Source organism: Anomaloglossus baeobatrachus, chromosome 11 (genome assembly GCF_048569485.1).
Source record: "Anomaloglossus baeobatrachus isolate aAnoBae1 chromosome 11, aAnoBae1.hap1, whole genome shotgun sequence".
NCBI lineage: Eukaryota > Metazoa > Chordata > Amphibia > Anura > Aromobatidae > Anomaloglossus > Anomaloglossus baeobatrachus.
In genome coordinates this window covers 102897464-102916976 of record NC_134363.1, presented here as the reverse complement: position 1 = coordinate 102916976, position 19513 = coordinate 102897464, and the positions used below count along the sequence as shown (strand labels likewise).

Here is a 19513-nt window from a genome sequence, read left to right as displayed (position 1 = left end):
ACATCCAGGCAGTCAAGGTCGGTGATATACAGGCTCAGGGACTTTGAGACACTGGATCTTCCATCACCCTGGTCAGCCAAGATATTTTTCCCACAGAGCATCATTTACCTGGCCGCCAAGTGAAAATCTCCCTTGCTGGGGGCCAGCGTTCGAACATCCCTCTGGCACGAGTGCAGTTGGACTGGGGAACTGACCACGGAGAGGTTGAAGTGGGGCTCATGGACAGCCTCCCCACCCCTGTTATTTTGGGAAATGACCTAGGACAAGGACTATCCAGCCAGTTTGTCACCACCATCACCCGCAGCCAAGCCAATCACCATCCTGATGCAGGTCTTTCTACCAACCCATCCGAGGAGAACCCTCCTCCTCAATCTTCAGCCTCCTCATCGGAGCCAACGATTGTGAGTACATCAGACCCAACTGTGGCCATTGACTAGGGGGAGATAGATCGTAAGGAATTCAGGGAAGCCCAATTGACAGACCCCTCCCTAGAGCTTATCCGTAGTGCGGCCGCCCATCCTGGGGGAGGAAATCAGGGGGAGGTATAAAGATGGGAAAAAGGCCTCTTCTATCGGGAAAAGCCAGCATCCTCCCCAGAAAAACCCTGGACCCATGTACATCAGCTTGTGGTACCCCAGCAATACCGACCTCAACTATTGCATTTAGCTCATGATGTTCCTGCGACTGGGCACATGGGGGCCAAAAAGACCCCTACTCGCCTGTTGTGAAGTTTTTTCTTGCCAAAGGTAACTCAAGAAGTGCAAAAATACAGAGCCTCTTGCCCGGTGTGTCAACATATGGGGGGGGACCCATGTCGTGCCCCTCTCCAACTCATGCCCTTGATAGGAGAACCGTTCCAGAGAGTTGCCATTGATGGAGTAGGCCCCTTAGCCATCCCCAGTCACAGTGGAAAAAGATTCATCCTCAAACTCGTAGACTTTGCCACCCGCTACCCAGAAGCCGTTGCCTTATCCTCCATAGATGCAGAGCACGTGGCTCAATCTCTACTGGACATCTTTAGCCAGGTAGGGTTTCCACAGGAAGTATTGACTGACCAGGGGGCGCATTTCCAGAGTGAATTGATTCAGACCCTGTGGGAGAAACATGGAGTCCGCCCCATGCGCACAACCCCCTTCCATCCTGAAACAAATGGATTGTGTGAGCGCTTCAACGGATTGCTTAAGCAGCTCATTAGCCATTATCAACACGTATCGCACAAGGAGAGCCATAAATATAAGCACTAAGCCTACCAAGGTGAGGTAGGGAGAGTGCCAGCACTACTCATATTAAGAATAAAATGCAGGAGAACGAGAGTAAAGTGCAAATATAATTACTTTTTATTGAATACACAACAAGGAATAAGACTTAAAAAGTATACACTACAAGGGTATTTTACTCAGGGATAGGTTTTTAAGTCTTATTCCTTGTTGTGTATTCAATAAAAAGTAATTATATTTGCACTTTACTCTCGTTCTCCTGCATTTTATCATTAGCCATTATGTAGAGTCTGAGGGGATGGGGGTGGGGGCTGGGAGAAAAACCTGCAGCAGCTCCTTTTTGCTTACCGGGAGGTGCTGCAGGACTCCACTGGGTTCTCCCCCTTCTAATTGCTGTACGGCCAAAAAGTACGAGGGCCACTAGAGCTGGTACGAGAGAGATGGCATGGCACCTTCCCCACAGAAGAGGTTCCCATACTTTACTATGTTCAAAAGTTTAGGGACAGGTTGTGGCACCTCATGGCTTTAGCCCACGGGAATTTAGAAGTGGCTCAGGAAAGGCAAAAATGATGTTACGACCGCACTGCCCGACTACGAGAATTTGCCTGTGGACAGAAGGTCCTAGTACTAGTACCAGTACGGAAAAACAAGCTGCAAGCCATGTGGGTGGGTCCATTCACCATTGCCAAGAAATGTGGCAATACTGACTGCATTGTGGCCCTGGATCGAGCAGATGTTCGTGAGCGTACCTACCACATCAACAGGCTAAAAACGTATGAGGAACGAGAGGTCACCAATTTATCAGTTTATTGTCCAGAGTTAGATGACCCAGAGTTGGACCAGATCCCAGACCTATTACTGGACTCCAAAAGGGAAATGGGGGTAAAAGATGTATCACTGGGGGAACAGCTTTATCCATCACAGAAGCACCAGATATCAGACATACTCAGAACATATGAATCTCTGTTAACGAGTCAGCCTGGTAGAACCCCCCTGGTCCAGCATCATGTCAACACAGGGACAGCCACCCCACTAAGACAACCCACCTACCGGGTGACCCCTCCTGTGTTGGCAATGATGAAGGCCGAGGTGGATGACATGTTAAATATGGGAGTCATAGTTCCCTCCCATAGCCCATGGGCTGCCAGTGTTGTGTTGGTGCCAAAAAAGGACAAGAGTACTTGTTTCTGTGTGGACTATAGACGGCTCAATGAGGTCACGATTACAGATGCCAACCCCATGCCCCGGGTGGATGAACTACTAGGTTAGGGGGATCTCGGTTTATATCTACCCTCGATTTGAGCAAGGGATACTGGCAGATGCCACTCACAAAAGAGGCTCAAGAGAAATAGGCCTTCATAACCCCTTTTGGCCTATTTCAGTTTACCAATATGCCTTTTGGGATGAAATATGCCCCAGCCACCTTCCAGAGGATGATAGACCATTTACTAGAGGGATGTCAGGGGTATGCATAGGCCTCTTTTAATGACATCGATATCTTCAGTGACACTTGGGAAGAGCATCTTCAGCACGTGTCCCAGGTGCTGCAGAGGGTAGCCAAAGCCCAGCTCACCATCCGACCTGACAAATGCCAAATGGGGATGGCCGAAGTGCCTGGGACATTGGGTGGGGAGTGGGTGCATTCGTCCCAAACCTGCAAAAGTAGAAGCCATTACCCAGTGGCCACGCCTGGTCAACCAAAAACAGGTCCGCGCGTTCCTAGGAACCGCAAACTATTATCTAAAGTTTATCCCCAATTACAGTACTGTAGCAAAACCGCTCACTGACCTCACAACCAAAAGATATGCCCGAAACCTTATCTGGACCCCAGAATGTGAAACCGTGTTCCTCCAATTGAAAGACCGGCTGGCCCGTAGCCCAGTCCTGACTGCTCCAGACTTCCATTCTAGGTTCATCATTCAAACAGATGACATCGGACATAGGACTAAGAGCTGTTCTTAGCCAAGTGGGGGATAACGGGGAGGAACATCCGATAGCTTACCTCTCCCAGAAACTGTTGGACCGAGAGAAGGCTTACACTACCATAGATATAGAATGCCTGTCCATAGTCTGGGCCCTGAAAAAATTACAGCCCCACCTCTATGGCAATGAGTTCACAGTCCTCACTGACCACAATCCATTGAGTTGGCTAAATCGCACTGCCGGGGACAATGGACACTTGCTCAGGTGGAGTCTGGTTGTCCCTGTTCCCAAAGATACATTTAATGGTGACGATATTTGGGCCGCTTTCCTAACCCTAGTGCCTGCATAGCCCTTGTCTATACCCCTTCTTACCCACTTCTGGGGAGGGCCAGGACAGGAGTGGTGTATGTAACGACACAGTGTATCCCACACAAATACAGGGAAAAACCATAACTCAAATTCGCTGCACCCACACACACATAGAGGTAAGACAACAGGTGCTCAGGAGTAAATAAAGAATCAGGGAGGAAACACATAATGAGAATATTTGCACAACACACCAAATAATACATAGGAGATCACTTGAACAAGATGACCACAGCACAAGGACGGGTATTGCAAACGAAGCTATAATTGGTGTGGGGTAACAGGCTCATCCATGTTTTAAAGGGTGGAGGTTGCAGTGATAAGTCTCCAGCAACCTCTGACCCTAACAGTAATTCGCAGGACTGCAGAAATGAACTCCTGCTAGACTGATTACCAATAAGCACACTACTAGTTGATGCCTGAGTCTAAAGGTGGCTTTACACGCTACGATATCGTTAATGTTTTATCGTCGGGGTCACGTTGTTAGTGACGCACATCCGGCCTCATTAACGATATCGCAGCGTGTGACACTTACCAGCGACCTTAAGCGACCTCAAAAATGATGAAAATCGTTCACCATGGAGAGGTCGTCCCAAACTCAAAAATCGGTAAGGGTTGCTTATCCATGTTATTCATCGCTCATGCGGCAGCACACATCGCTATGTGTGACACCGCAGGAGCGAGGAACGTCTCCTTACCTGCTACCGGCCGCAATGCGGAAGGAAGAAGGTGGGCGGGATGTTACGTCCCGCTCATCTCTGCCCCTCCGCTTTGATTGGCCGGCCGCTTAGTGACGCCGCGGTGACGCCGAACGTCCCTCCCCCTTGAGGGAGGGATTGTTCGGCAGTCACAGCGACGCCGCCGACCAGGTAAGTGCGTGTGACGCTGCCATAGTGATAATGTTCGCAGCGGCAGCGATCACACGATAACACATGGGCGACGGGGGCGGGTACTTACACGCTCGATATCGCTAGAAATTGCTAGCAATATCGTAGCATGTAAAGCCACCTTAACTGTGCAACTCAAAAGCACTATCCCTTAACACTAGAAGTCCCAGAGAGGGGTCATTTAACATTTCTACCTTTGGAACCCAGAGACGGGTTGAATGACCTGAAGGATTTTAGCTAACATCCTATAATCACCGTCTTTTGTTCTGTAATTAAGGCCATTACTGTCGCACCACAGGAGGTTGTTGTTTTCCATTGAGTTTAGACATTTAGTTTCTAGTTAGTTCTATTCAGTTTATTGTATAGTGTCATTTGACCCTCTTTCGGGACTTCAGGGGGAGCTCGAAATTTCTGGGATTTCGTGTTAACCACAAAGCATATAAGGGCGTAACTAGATCCTGTGCAGGGGTGATGATATATCAAAGGAGCATGGGGGGCTAAGCTTCCTTAGCACTGCTGATGTCAGCTATATTACATAGGCAGTGTCTGTTTCTAACAGCTCTGGCCAAAGCTGATCTCTGACCATAGCTGTTAACCATTTAGATGCTGCTGTCAATCATTGTCAGTGACATTTTATTGATGTCACTGACAGTGTGAGCCTTCTTCCATTACCCTCCCCCATCCCCATGACCAAAAAGTAATCACAGGGTGCAGCTGTGTTATTGTGGTGCCCTGGACAAGCCAGGGGCCACAGAGAACAACACCTACACACCCCACACTCCCAGTCAGGCACACCAAAGTTAGACACAAACACTTGTTGCCTTCCTCCAGGGGCTGATGTTCACACCAGGGGGTGGGCCAGGCGGTTGGCCCCGCCCACCGAGGAGTTCACAGTCCTGGAGGCGGGAAAAGTAAGGCAGATTAGAGTTGGAAGTGAAAGTGGTAGGAGGAAAGTGGCAGTAGAGAAGCCTGAAGTTGGTCCGGGTATGTGGCCCGGACGGATCAGCAAGGTTGGCAGACGGTGGTGACCGTCTGCAGGAGTGGCCTATTGGAGTCTACCGTAAGGACCGTGGACGGGCGGTGGCCCGGCGGTACCGGACCGGTACGCAAAGAGAAGTCAGCACCATCTGGCAGGGGCTTACGGACCCCGGCAAGGCTAGGAGTCGCCGTGAATTTGCCAAATCCGTTAGCAAAGGGAACCTCCTGGGTGTCCCAGCAGCCAAGTCCCGACAGAAGGCAACCGTCCAACCGAGAGAGGGAAACACAGTCACCTCCAAGGCTAAAGTTCCCAGGGCCAGAGCCTGCAGGCAAAAGGGGCTCCTTCAGCTCCCATCCAAGCTGGGGAGCGGGTTACCGGTGGGAACCCATTGGGACCATTTACAGTACACAGGTGCAGGGAAAGGCAGTCACCATCAACCTGCCGGGAGGAGAAACAACACCGCAGCCGTCTGTGGGACCCGTCCATCCAGCCGTGTGTTTTACCGAGAACTGTGTCCTCATCATTGGCTGAGTGAGTACCACCTTGCCGTGCGGCACAGTGCTGCCCCCGTGACCCTGCACCTCACCAGGCCCCGTAACCCACCTGCCATCCATCTCTACCCCATCACCGGGCCCCGGGACAACCAACCCCCTACCCACAGAGGGGAGAACTAACATCAAAGCTGCTCCCAGTCATTGCTCCCGGGATCCCCGTCCAGAGCAGCGGTGGTGTCACCAACTTCACCACAACCGTGGGTGGCGTCACGGACAATAACCAAATCCCCACAATCCAATCCCCACCCTTTTCACTCACGGGCGAGGAGCGCCGCTCGAGTCCCCGGGATCCAGCCCAACCGCTCGAGCCACCACCGAGCAGCAGCAGCCGCAGCAGCAGCGGCCGTACCCGAGCAGTGGGAGAGCGCAGCGTCCCTTCCTCCGCCCGCGACATTATCAATGCAGCTGGGGCCTTTCAGATGATTGCAGGTTAAAGTAACCCAAGTAGAATAATGAACTTAAAAAAATTAATCAACCCGTATTTTCTCCATTAACAATAAAGAAAACAGGAAAAATAAAATTCCTGTTAGCACTACATTCATAAGAGTTTAGTCTACCAAAATATAAAATTAATTAGGAAACACTCACAGAAGGCTCATTACAATCAGTAGAATAAAAGCTAAAATTGCTGCGTTGTACAATCCATCCGACAACATCGCTGACTTTGTTTCTTCTTCTCCAACTACAAGTGCAATTCTTTGCTTATCCTCTTTAAAGAGAATGAACATACAGAGGTTAAAATACAATATTACAGGTTTATTGCTAAATCATACGACTTTTAGAGACATGATCGTGTCAAAAAAGAGGCCAAAATATATAGGATACAAAATTGAAAATCTGTTACAAACTACTACATGGAAGGTGGTCTTTTGGAAAGCCAGGTAGGGGGTAACGATCACAACCGGGCCAGGGAGGGGGATGTACCAATGCCAATTTTACCTGGATATACGTCCTTGAACACACATCACCTGAAATGTATTGCGGCGCAGAGACCTGCCAGCTTCCTGTGCTGCAATACACACTGCCAGCTTATCTTGGGCTAGCAGAAGAAGTCAGCTTGTTAGTGACAGTGACGTCACGCACTACCCATGTCGGCATGCAGAAGTCAGCTGTTGACTTCTGAACTGGCTATAAAAGAGGACGCTGCACGTCATTGCTGCAGGGGAAGGTTGTTTGTTTCTTTTTAAAATGTACAGGAGAACAACAGAAGAGGCCCAAGATGGAAGACATTATATCAGGACAGAGGACATTATTATAGAATGGAGGCCCAGATGAGAAATTATTATAGAATGGTGTGAAGATGTAATTTACCCTCTCACTGTATATGCTGTGATACTATGTCATGATATGTATATTTCCCTGGTTGTATTAGTTGTAATTCATGTATTTTCTTGGGGGAGCTACTGGTCTCAATGTGTCTCTCTGATACAATTGTAGTCTTGGCATCTAATGTGATTATGTAAATAGCCTGTCCTCTTCTATCCAGAGTTGTGTATCTAGTCTGTAATTGCATTGGCCAGTGAAGGAATAGTTATTGTGCTGCACAGCAGGGGATCCCTTCATCTACTGTGGCTGGCAGACATATCAGAGCCCTGTGATGGACCAAACCATTGATGATAGGATGTGTGACCCCTACCCACTGAACAAACATGGTGGGCTGGTCAAGGAGCACAGACAATGCATTTCCCTTTTTGTAACTTCAGAGTGAGCTGAAACTTGGAAAGAGAAGGAGCCCCAGCCTGGGTGGCTGTGGACACGGACGGAGCTAGGCCTGTGTGGCGGCCCGTGGGATTGTGTGGAACTCTTTGGACTACTGTAAGGACGATTGCTTTGTTATCCGGTCTGAGGATTGTCGGGAAGGGCCTCCGAATCTGTTTTACGTGGACTAATTGTGTGCTGTTCCTGTATTCCTGTTAATAAACCTGTTGGATCGTCCCTCGGCCTCGTCCATCCTTTGCTCTGCTGTACACCCCCGTCACAAACTGGTTGGCAGCGCTGGGATCAGAGCAGAAGGAATGGAGGACAATGGCTCAACATCAGGAACCAGCACTGCAGAGTACAAGACCTGGACTTTGGGGAGCCTGCAATCAAAGGCCCGTGAAGTAGGAGTTCGTTTCAAAGGACTCTCCAAGGAGCAGCTGATTGAGGCGCTAGAAGGAGTCTGCTCGCAAAATGACGTGGAGGAAGGATCCTCACAGCAAACGGAAGAAAGACGGCAGCCGGAGGTAAACACCCAAAAAAGTCAGTGGGTTGTGTGGTACGAGGAGGAGATGGCCTTGCTGGGAGAGGAGACCACCATAGAATATAAGATGGAGGTCATGCGTAGAGCTAAAGAGAAGGAGCGCAGGATGGAAGAGATGGCATTGCTGGATAAGCAGCTCGCTGTGGAAGCCGCGAGAGGTTCCAGACAGACTGTAACCCCAGCACCCATCATGAGGGAACTTCCCAGGGTGTCCCGCAAAGACTTTAAGCCGTTTAATGAGGCTGCAGGCGACATTGAGGGCTTCTTCCAGGACTTTGAGCATCAGTGTCGATTAATGGAAGTCCCGGACAGGGAGCGTGTCCGGCATCTGGTTGGGCTCCTAGAGGGGGGAGCTGCTGAAGCCTACAGAGCTATGGACCCTCGGTGGAACTGTGAGTATGCGGATATTAAACAGACTATTCTAGAACATTATGCTGTGACCCCAGACACTTACAGGACTCAGTTCCGTGCTTTAGCTTGTGATGGGGAAGTGTCTTTTAAGATATATGCTCATAGACTCAAACAAATATGTAATCGCTGGCTGGAGGCAGAGGAGGCTTTATCTTGGGGGACCTTCCTGCAGGTCATCCTAAAAGAACAATTCTTTGCCCAGTGCCCCGCTGAGATCCGGGAATGGGTGCGTGAGAGAAAACCAGCGACAGTGGAGGAAGCTGCTGCTCTAGCTGATGAGGTGCTCACTATCAAGCCTCAGTGGAGGGTTCTGTTGGAGGATGGAGAGACGCCTAACAGCTCCACAACACCGGATGCCCCCAGTTATTCTGTCCCCATTGTTCCCCGTTCCTCTAAGCCACCACATGTTGATACCCGTGTTAATGTGCCTCCAGTTGCTTCTACTGCACTTTCTGGAATACGCCGGGGTCCCGGGCATTTGCAGGCCTCATGCCCAGCCAGCCCATGGAGGAATCATCCTCAAACCCCTACAGCACCTTCAGGTGGGAGCCGGCCTCCAAGTTCCCCTACCCCTTACCCAAGAGGACGCCTTGGATGGGAGGAGACCCAGCGCAGATGCTATCAATGTGGACAGCCAGGGCATAGGCAAGTCTCCTGCCCAGCTGTTCAAATGAGGACTGATCCTGCACCCAATCGGATTGTTAATTATTTACAGCCCAGTGCCATGGAGGAAGATGTGGCACCGCTATGTGAGGACTGGCCTAGTGACTCAGCCCCCCATGTTGCACCACCAGGAGTTTACGGGGTGCGACCCGCAGTTATGATGACTTCTGCTCATCGAGGTAAGCACTTGCAGGAGGTTGTGCTGGATGGACAGAGACTTGTTGGATTTTGTGACTCGGGTGCTTTCCTCACACTGGCTGATCCCCGAGTGGTTCGGCCTGAGGCAATCCATAGAGGACCTGGGATTGTCATTGAACTGGCTGGTGGACAATGGAGGACTATTCCCACAGCCACTGTGGATCTGAACTTTGGTTTTGGGGTCAGGCGATGTGTGGTTGGGGTGATGGGTGGTCTGCCTGCAGCTGTTCTCCTGGGCAATGATGTGGGAGAGCTACGATGCCAATTCGTGGCTGCATGAAGCCACATGTAAGTAACGCTCTGCCTGTGTGTACTTAACCAGTGACCTGTAGAGGTCCCTAGTACGTACACAAGTTGGGAGGGGGAGGGATTGTGAAGATGTAATTTACCCTCTCACTGTATATGCTGTGATACTATGTCATGATATGTATATTTCCCTGGTTGTATTAGTTGTAATTCATGTATTTTCTTGGGGGAGCTACTGGTCTCAATGTGTCTCTCTCATACAATTGTAGTCTTGGCATCTAATGTGATTATGTAAATAGCCTGTCCTCTTCTATCCAGAGTTGTGTATCTAGTCTGTAATTGCATTGGCCAGTGAAGGAATAGTCATTGTGCTGCACAGCAGGGGATCCCTTCATCTACTGTGGCTGGCAGACATATTGGAGCCCTGTGATGGACCAAACCATTGATGATAGGATGTGTGACCCCTACCCCCTGAACAAACATGGTGGGCTGGTCAAGGAGCACAGACAATGCATTTCCCTTTTTGTAACTTCAGAGTGAGCTGAAACTTGGAAAGAGAAGGAGCCCCAGCCTGGGTGGCTGTGGACACGGACGGAGCTAGGCCTGTGTGGCGGCCCGTGGGATTGTGTGGAACTCTTTGGACTACTGTAAGGACGATTGCTTTGTTATCCAGTCCGAGGATTGTCGGGAAGGGCCTCCGAATCTGTTTTACGTGGACTAATCGTGTGCTGTTCCTGTATTCCTGTTAATAAACCTGTTGGATCGTCCCTCGGCCTCGTCCATCCTTTGCTCTGCTGTACACCCCCGTCACAAATGGTGACTCAATTCAGAGGATATTATTATAGAATGGGGGCACAGGACAGGGGACATTACAGTATGGAGGCCAGTATGGACATTATTCCATGATAGATGGAAGATATAGGTCTACCCATTCACTTTCTTCATGGATAGCGCTATCGGATAGCTCTACCCGAACAGTATTAACGACAGAGCTGTCCCCTGATGGAGACACTGTATGAGGCAACACTGAGGCAACATTGTGAGCCAACACTGATGCAACATTCACACAACACTGAGGCAACATTGTGAGGCAAAACTGAGGCAACGTTGTGAGGCAACACTAAAGCAACATTGAGGGAACACTCAGGCAATATTAAGGCAACAATGAGGAAATATTGAGGAAACACTGAGGCAATATTGTGAGGCAACACAGAGGCAACATTCTGAGGCAACATTCTGAGGCAACACTATGTCGAGATAGCGCTACCTGATGATTATGGTTGACGAGAGAAAACATCACCACGCCCACCAACTAAGCCAGTCATGCCCACTAACTTGGAATGAGCCCATACATTCTAAGCTCACAGTAGACGCTAGAGTGTATGGGCTCCTTTAGTTACACTACTTTCTCTGCCCACCGGCCATCCTGGCACCTGTGATTGGGTGCAGTTAGCAGGGATGTACACTATGTCCCGAAAATGCGAAATAACGCTGGAATGACGCAGGTATAACGTAGGAATAACGTAGGAATAATGCACCTAACTTGCTACCTGCGTTATTCCTGCGCTATTTTGAGATTACATTACAGTAAATGGAGTGAAATAACGCAGTTATCTGCAGAAAAGTGACATGCTCATTCTTTTTCTTAAGAAAATCTACTGAAAGAATTTTCTTAAGAAAAAAACGCAGTGTGCGCACAGCTATTTTTTTTGCCATAGGTTTAGCTGGGGAATGTCTGCAGAAAGGTTACAAGAATTTCTCAAGAAATTTCTGCAGCAAAAATGCACCAAAAACGTGAGTAAAAAACGCAGGTAAAAAACGCAGTGTGTGAACATAGCCGAAGAAGAGAAAAAAAAGCGTGGGCTCCGCTTTATTTTTACCGTCCAGCCAAGGTAAACACACAGCGGCAGCCCAGTATTCTTAGGCTGGGGACGGCGAGGGCCAGGGTTAATGCCCCCCCCCCCTCCTGCAGCCCAGAATATCAGCCCGCAGCTGCCCCCGGGACTGTCGCATCCATTATGCGATCAGGGTAATATGGAGTTAACGGCAACCAATAGTTGCCGCTAAGTCCAAGATTAGTAATGGCAGTGTCTATGACACTCCATCACTAATCTGTAAGTGAAAGTAAAGAAACACTCACACACCGAAAAATCCTTTATTTTGAATAAAAGACAAAAAGCCCCTCTTTCTCCACTTTATTAAACCCCTTCCAAACACACAGCTCCGACGTAATCCACAGCGTTGTCCCACGGCGCTTCCAGCACTGTCCAACCGCGTGTGACAGTTCTCCACGCAGCCTCGGTCAGGGAGCGAGTGCTGAATGCGGCTCCTGAGCGAGGCTGCGGGTAACTACAGGACATTTCTCACGGCCGGTGATGTGAACACATTACCAGCCGCAAGAAGTGCAGTATGTCCACAAACATCATAAATAAAGCTGGAATATCTATCCCTCTATTATCTATCTATTTATCTATCTATTATCTATCTTTCTATATTATCTATCTATACCCCTAAATATCTATTATCTATCTATAGCTATCTATCTTTCTATATTATCTATCTATATCTATCTATCTATCCATTATCTATCTATACCCCTAAATATCTATTATCTATCTATAGCTATCTATCTATTAACTATCTTTCTATATTATCTATCTATACCCCTAAATATCTATCTATCTATTATCTATCTTTCTATATTATCTATGTATTCCCCTAAATATCTATCTATCTATCTATCTATCCATCCATCCATCCATCCATCCATCCATCCATTATCTATCTATTATCTATCTATACCCCTAAATATCTATTATCTATCTATATCTATCTATCTATCATTCCATCTATCTATCCCTCTATCATCTATCTATCTCTGTATTATCTATTTTTTTTTTTTAATAATTTTCAACGTGCTTTATTGCTGTAAAAGCATTCAAAAACGCAGGGACCAACCTGAAAAAAAAAACGCAACGAAAACGCACCAAAAACGCACCTGCGTTATTGGTGCGTTTTTTAACGCAGGTGCGCTAATCCTTCACACTCAAGAAATTTCTTAAGAAAAATCATTTTTCTAGTGTAAACATAGCCTTAAGCCGCGATTCATCTAAGAAGAATTCTGGTGTAAGTTGCTTAGAAGTCATAACATTTTTGCTCAACTCAGGGTTGTGTAAAAATTGTGTGACTTTTGGAATTTTTGCATCAGTAATTCCCAGCTGCAACATAATAAGTTGAGCTGGGGACGGACAGGAGCATCACGAGGAGGGAAGTGACGTCATACTTTGAATAAAAAAGTTTTCTGTCAGCAATTTCATCTCAATACGTTTTTCCACTGAGCCCAACACTAGTTTTGAACTACAAAATCTTCACCTTTGTTGGGACTGAATGAAGCAGCATGATCACATTTGACTGATGTGGCTGTCTTTATGTTTTTGGGACTGCTGTCCCATCAATAAATTAGAAATTATTTGCTGTGTGTACAAATCAAATCATAACAAATAATATCATATAAAGCAAGGTAAATGAGTCGGAAATCTTACTAAAATGCAAACCCATGCAAACCGAGCGACTTAAGCAGGATGGCTTCACTGTAACACAATTGGTGCAACTAAATACATCCGTCTTTAACCAACCTGTGGAGAAAAAAAAATTAGAGTGGAATATCATGTGTATCTTAGGCCTAAAACACACGTCCTTGAAAACCATGCACGTGTAAAACGGGCCGTTTTTCGGGTCCGTTTTCCGTTTTTTAGGTCCTTTTTTATGGTATGTGTGGCCTGCGTGTGTATCCCGTATGCTAGCCGTATGTGCGTGTGGAATGTCCGTGTGTGCGTGAGTGAAATAACTGACATGTGTGTGTGTTGTCCATGTGAAATGTACGTGTGTGATGCAAAATGTCGTTACTACATGTCGGAAGACAGAGTAGCGGGATGAGAATGAACTCGGGTGAACTTCACCCGACTTCATTGTCATGCCGCGGCTCTGTCTGTGCCGCGTACTGATTAGCGGTCACCTATGAAGGATTCACCGGTGACCGCTAATCCCCCGAGTGACTGAAGTGTCCCCCCCTCTCTCATACTCACCGATCCCCGATCCCTGGCGCTGCACGGCGTTCACACTGCTCCGGCGGCTTTTTCTAATTTGAAAAAGCTGGCCGCTCATTAAACAATCTCGTATTCCCTGCTTTCTCCCCCCACTGGCGCCTATGATTGGTTGCAGTGAGACACGCCCCCACGCTGAGTGACAGGTGTCTCACTGCACCCAATCACAGCAGCCGGTGGGCGTGTCACTATGGAGTATAGAAATAAATAAATAAATAATTTAAAAAAACGGTGTGCGGTCCTCCCCCATTTTAATACCAGCCAGATAAAGCCATACGGCTGAAGGCTGGTATTCTCAGGATGGGGAGCTCCACGTTATGGGGAGCCCCCCAGTCTAACAATATCAGTCAGCAGCCGCCCAGAATTGCCGCATACATTAGATGCGACAGTTCTGGGGCTGTACGCGGCTCTTCCCGATTTGCCCTGGTGCGTTGGCAAATCGGGGTAATAAGGAGTTATTGGCAGCCCATAGCTGCCAATAAGTCCTAGATTAATCATGTCAGGCGTCTCCCCGAGATACCTTCCATGATTAATCTGTAAGTGACAGTTAAAAAACACACACACACCCGAAAAAAATAATTTATTAGAAATAAAAAACGCTAACAAAGTCCCTCATCACCAATTTATTAACCCCGACAAAGCCCTCCATGTCCGGCGTAATCCACGGACCTCCAGCATCGCATCCAGCTCTGCTGCATGCAGGTGACAGGAGCAGCAGGATACACCGCCGCTCCTGTCAGCTCCACGCAGCAACTGAGGTGAGTAGCGCGATCAGCTGAGCTGTCACTGAGGTTACCCGTGGCCACTGCTGGATCCAGCGGTGGCCGCGAGTTACCTGACTGACAGCAGCTGATCGCGCTACTCACCTCATTTGTTGCGTGGAGCTGACAGGAGCAGCGGTGTCTTCTGCTGCTCCGGTCACCTCCATGCAGCAGAGCTGGATGCGACGCTGGAGGTCCGTGGATTACGCCGGACATGGAGGGCTTTGTCGGGGTTAATAAATTGGTGATGAGGGACTTTGTTAGTGTTTTTTATTTCTAATATATTATTTTTTCGTGTGTGTGTTTTTTAACTGTCACTTACAGATTAATCATGGAAGGTATCTCGGGGAGACGCCTGACATGATTAATCTAGGACTTATTGGCAGCTATGGGCTGCCAATAACTCCTTATTACCCCGATTTGCCAACGCACCAGGGCAAATCGGGAAGAGCCGGGTACAGCCCCAGAACTGTCGCATATAATGTATGCGGCAATTCTGGGCGGCTGCTGACTGATATTGTTAGGCTGGGGGGCTCCCCATAGCGTGGAGCTCCCCATCCTGAAAATACCAGCCTTCAGCCGTATGGCTTTATCTGGCTGGTATTAAAATGGGGGGGGACCGCACGCCGTTTTTTTAAATTATTTATTTATTTATTTTACTGCACAGTATAGACACGCCCACTGGCTGCTGTGATTGGGTGCAGTGACACAGCTGTCACTCAGCGTGGGGGGCGTGTCTGACAGCAACCAATCATAGGCGCCGGTGGGCGGGCAAAGCAGGGAATACGAGATTGATTAATGGGCGGCCGGCTTTTTCAAAATAGTAAAAGCCGCCGGAGTTTTTATAACAGCCGTGTAGCGCCGCGCCGGAGATCGGAGAACGGTAAGTATGAGAGAGGGGGGGAACTGACCGACAGACAGCGAGAGGGACAGATAAGACAGAGAGACCGACCGACAGACATAGAGACCGACCGACGGACTGAGGGAGAGAACGAAACAGAAAAAGAAAAAAGACCGACATCACATGAAAAAAGCATAAAACGTACAGGGAGCAAACAGAGATGCGTCCGTGTCACTTGGACGTGCGGACAGACCCATTGACTTTCATTTAGTCCGTGCTGCGTGTTGCGTGCAGAAAACGGACATGCTTCCGTGCAAAACGCACACAGGTACGGATCACGGACACGGACACGGACAAACGGACATGCATCAAAAACGCACGTGGAGCCTTTATCATACAATAACATTGGTGCACGTTTGGCCGTGTCTCCAGTATACACGGAAACGGACCAAACACGCATGTGTTTCACGGATGTGTGTTTCAGGCCTTAAAGGTATTGTAAACTACAATGCATTCATATAGTAATTCCTATCCAGCTCTTACATGGGGGGGATTCAAGTTGAAATTAAGGGAATCTGTCACCAGGTTTTTGACATGTAATCTGAGAGCAGAATGCAATAAAGGATTATGCTGGCCAGTGCCAGCATCAGGACGTACTTTGTGGGTGAATTTAGCATTCTTTGCACTTCTTACACACTTTTGAACACACCAGCTTCTGTGTTTACTATATGATGTATATGAACCAGCTCCAGTGTCTTCTATGTGATGCATGTGCACTATCCCCCCTAAGTCAATAGTTAATAGGACCACCTTTTGATGCAATTACTACTCTACCCATCTTCCCATCAACTTCCCATCCTTGTTATAAAAATGCATCCCCACAATATGATGCCGCTACCACCATGTTTGACAGGGGGGACGGTCATTTTAGGGTGATGTGCAGCGCTAGTTTTTCACCACAGATAGCATTTTATATTTAGTCCAAAAAGTTCTACTTTTATCTCAGCTGACCAGAGCACCATCCTCCACATTCTAGCTGTCTATTACATGGCTTTTGCAAACTGCAAATGCAACTCCTTATGGTTTGCTTTCCATTCCTCCATAAAGGTCCATAAAGGTCACATTTGTGGAGTATACGACTAATAGTAATCCTGTGGACAGATTCTCCCACCGGAGCTGTGGACCTCTACAACTGCTCCAGAATGACCATGGGCCTTTTAACTGCTTCTCTAATTAGTGCTCTACTTGTTTAAGATGTCAGTTTAAGTAGACAGCCGTGTCTTGGTAGGTTTGCAGTTGTGCCATACTCCTTCCCTTTTTGGATGATGGATTGAACAGGGCTCTGTGAGATGTTCACAGCTTGCGTTTGTATAACCTAAATCCTGCTTTACTCTTCTCCACGCCTTAATCCCTGACCTTTCTACTATGTTGCTTGGTTTTCATGAAGCTGTTTAATACCTAATATTCTCAAACAAACCTCTGAGGCCTTCACATAACAGCTGTAGTTATGAGAATAAATTACACAAAGGTGGACTTAATTTACTAATTAGGTAACTTCTGGAGGCAGGATTTTATACTTTTTCAAGGCACTGTGCTTACTGGCATAATTGTAGCATAGATATGTACAGTTGTAACCAAACGTTTTTAGAATGACACGTTTTCATTTTCAAAAATATTACTAGTGGGGTGCCGCAGCGATCTGTGCTTGGACCGATTCTTTTTACTCTCTTTATTAATGACCTTGTGGATGGGATTGATAGTACAGTGTCAGTCTTTGCCGATGACACCAAACTATGTAGGATATTAAAAACTGACCTTGATAGTACAATATTACAAAAAGATCTGGATAAGATGTCAGAATGGGCAGATACTTGGCAAATGAGATTTAATGTTGATAAATGTAAAGTAATGCACCTAGGACGTAGTAATCCTATAACTGCGTATACATTAAATGGAAGTAAACTCGGGACTACAGAACAGGAGAAGGACTTGGGTATTCTCATTACAAATAAGCTGAGCAGCAGCACTCAATGTCAAGCAGCAGCTGCTAAAGCAAACAAGATTCTAGGGTGTATAAAAAGAGAGATTAGATCCCTTGATCCCAATGTATTGTTACCCCTCTATAAATCACTTGTAAGGCCACATCTGGAATACGGGATCCAGTTTTGGGCTCCACATTTTAAAAAGGACATTCAGAAGTTAGAGTCAGTTCAAAGGCGGGCAACTAGACTATTACAAGGGATGGAAGGCCTCCCATATGATGACAGGTTGAAAAAGTTAGATATGTTTAGCTTAGAAAAAAGACGTCTCAGAGGAGATCTCATTTATATGTATAAATACATGTGTGGTCAATATAAAGGACTGGCACATGACTTATTTCTTCCAAAGACAGTACTAAGGGCCAGGGGGCACTCACTGTGAGTGGAAGAAAAGTGATTCCGACACCTAAATAGGAAAGGGTTCTTTACAGTTAGAGCGGTCAGACTGTAGAATACACTACCACAAGAGGTAGTAATGGCAGATACGATACTATAACAGCTTTTAAAAAAGGGCTGGATGATTTCCTCAGTACACACAACATTGTTGGTTATAAATGACTTAGTGACTAAATGTAGAACTGGTGGAGGAAGGTTGAACTAGATGGACCTAGGTCTTTTTTCAACCTAAGTAACTATATAACTATGTAACTTCATTTGCATTAACTTTAGATTTTTTAGATTTTTATGAAGTGATCAGATGAATTGCAAAAAAATTACAATGTCAATCCTTCCCATGAAAATTGATTTAATCCCAAAACCCCCATTTCAACTGAATTGCAGCACTGCCACAAAATGATCTACTTAGTCATTTTAGTGATCTTCTCATCAGCTCAGGAGAAACTGTTGGAGAACAGCACAGCTGTTAACAAAAAAGATTTGTATCCGGCATCGGCAAATAAAAATCACACCTTTATTGAATCAGTGTAAAACATGATAAAATCAAGCATAGACAGTATGGAAGGACCAGTCTACGCATTTCGTGCAAAGCCCTTAGTCTTTTTGCTTTAAAAGAGGGCTGATGCTTCTAAGTAATGTCTTCTAACTATTGTCTTCATCTGTTAATGTGACGCCCTGGACTAGCCAGGTAGTCACAGGTAGGCCCTTGCACAAACACCCGTCCCCTAACAAGGTAACAGTAGCCAACCTAAAAGCCCTGAGTCACCCCTCTCAGGTCTGGACGTTCACACCAGGGGGCAGAGCCAGGTGATTGGCCACGCCCACCGAGTAGTTTGGATAGCCTGAGGCGGGAAAAGCACAAACAGATCAGTTTTGGAGGTGAAAGAGAGTAGTGGTAAAGAGTAAACATCTGTCTGGGATCTGGGTCGTAGCCCAGATACCCTGTGGCCAGGAGGCAGATGGTGGTTGCCGCCTGCAGGAGCCGGGAATATGGCTGGTGGAACCGTAAGGGACCGGGACAAGGTAGTGGCCCGCCGGTACCGAACCGGGGAACCAACTGGAAACCGGAGCACCAGGAGGGGTACTCAGACCCAGAACGAGATCCAGAAGCCACTGGACCACGTCGAATTTACTGATTGAGGTCTGGACCTTAGGTCCTTTTCCATTCCAAGACCCGAAAGACGGCAACAGCCCACCAAGGGTTTAGAAAGCCACCGCACAGGCAGAGAGATCCCACGGGCCAGCGCCTGCGGCAAACGGGTTCCCCGACACACATAAAGCCGGGGAGCGGACTACCATTGCTGAAGTATAGGCAGTCAAATTCTAAAAAATGAGGTGCAGGAAAAAGGCGGGAACCACCGAACCCGGTGGGGGACCACGCGCAGCCGGCTGCGGGCACCGACCACCATCTTTTTGGTTTACCAGAGACTCCGGTGTATCTGTCATAGTGAGTACAACAGTGCCCTCGGGCCGCGCACCGCGCCGCACCAACACACCCGCACCTTGCAACCATTGGGCCCCGGGACCATCACCCCCTGCCCATGGAGGGGTCAACACCAGGCTGCACAACACCATCCCCGGGAGCCTAGTTAACGGCAGCGGTGGTGTCCACATTCACCACAACCCGTGGGTGGCGTCACGAACTTACATCCCTAAACACCATGGCCCCGGCCGTGAACCTCCCCAC

The 19513-nt window shown here is 47.7% G+C and overlaps 1 protein-coding gene across 4 annotated transcripts in view; it reads right to left on the bottom strand.

Moving 5' to 3' along the window:
- The window catches only part of IZUMO2 (IZUMO family member 2), a 183716-nt gene that overhangs the window by 7728 nt on the left and 156475 nt on the right, over positions 1–19513 (bottom strand). For 3 of the 4 annotated variants that reach the window (XM_075327708.1, XM_075327709.1, XM_075327711.1), the window contains 2 exons: positions 13229–13321; positions 6515–6635 (listed from right to left, as the gene is read on the bottom strand). In XM_075327708.1, coding sequence (XP_075183823.1) covers positions 6515–6635; positions 13229–13321 — 214 coding nt within the window. The remainder of the gene's footprint in view (positions 1–6514; positions 6636–13228; positions 13322–19513) is intronic. The other variant, XM_075327710.1, reaches the window with a different exon arrangement.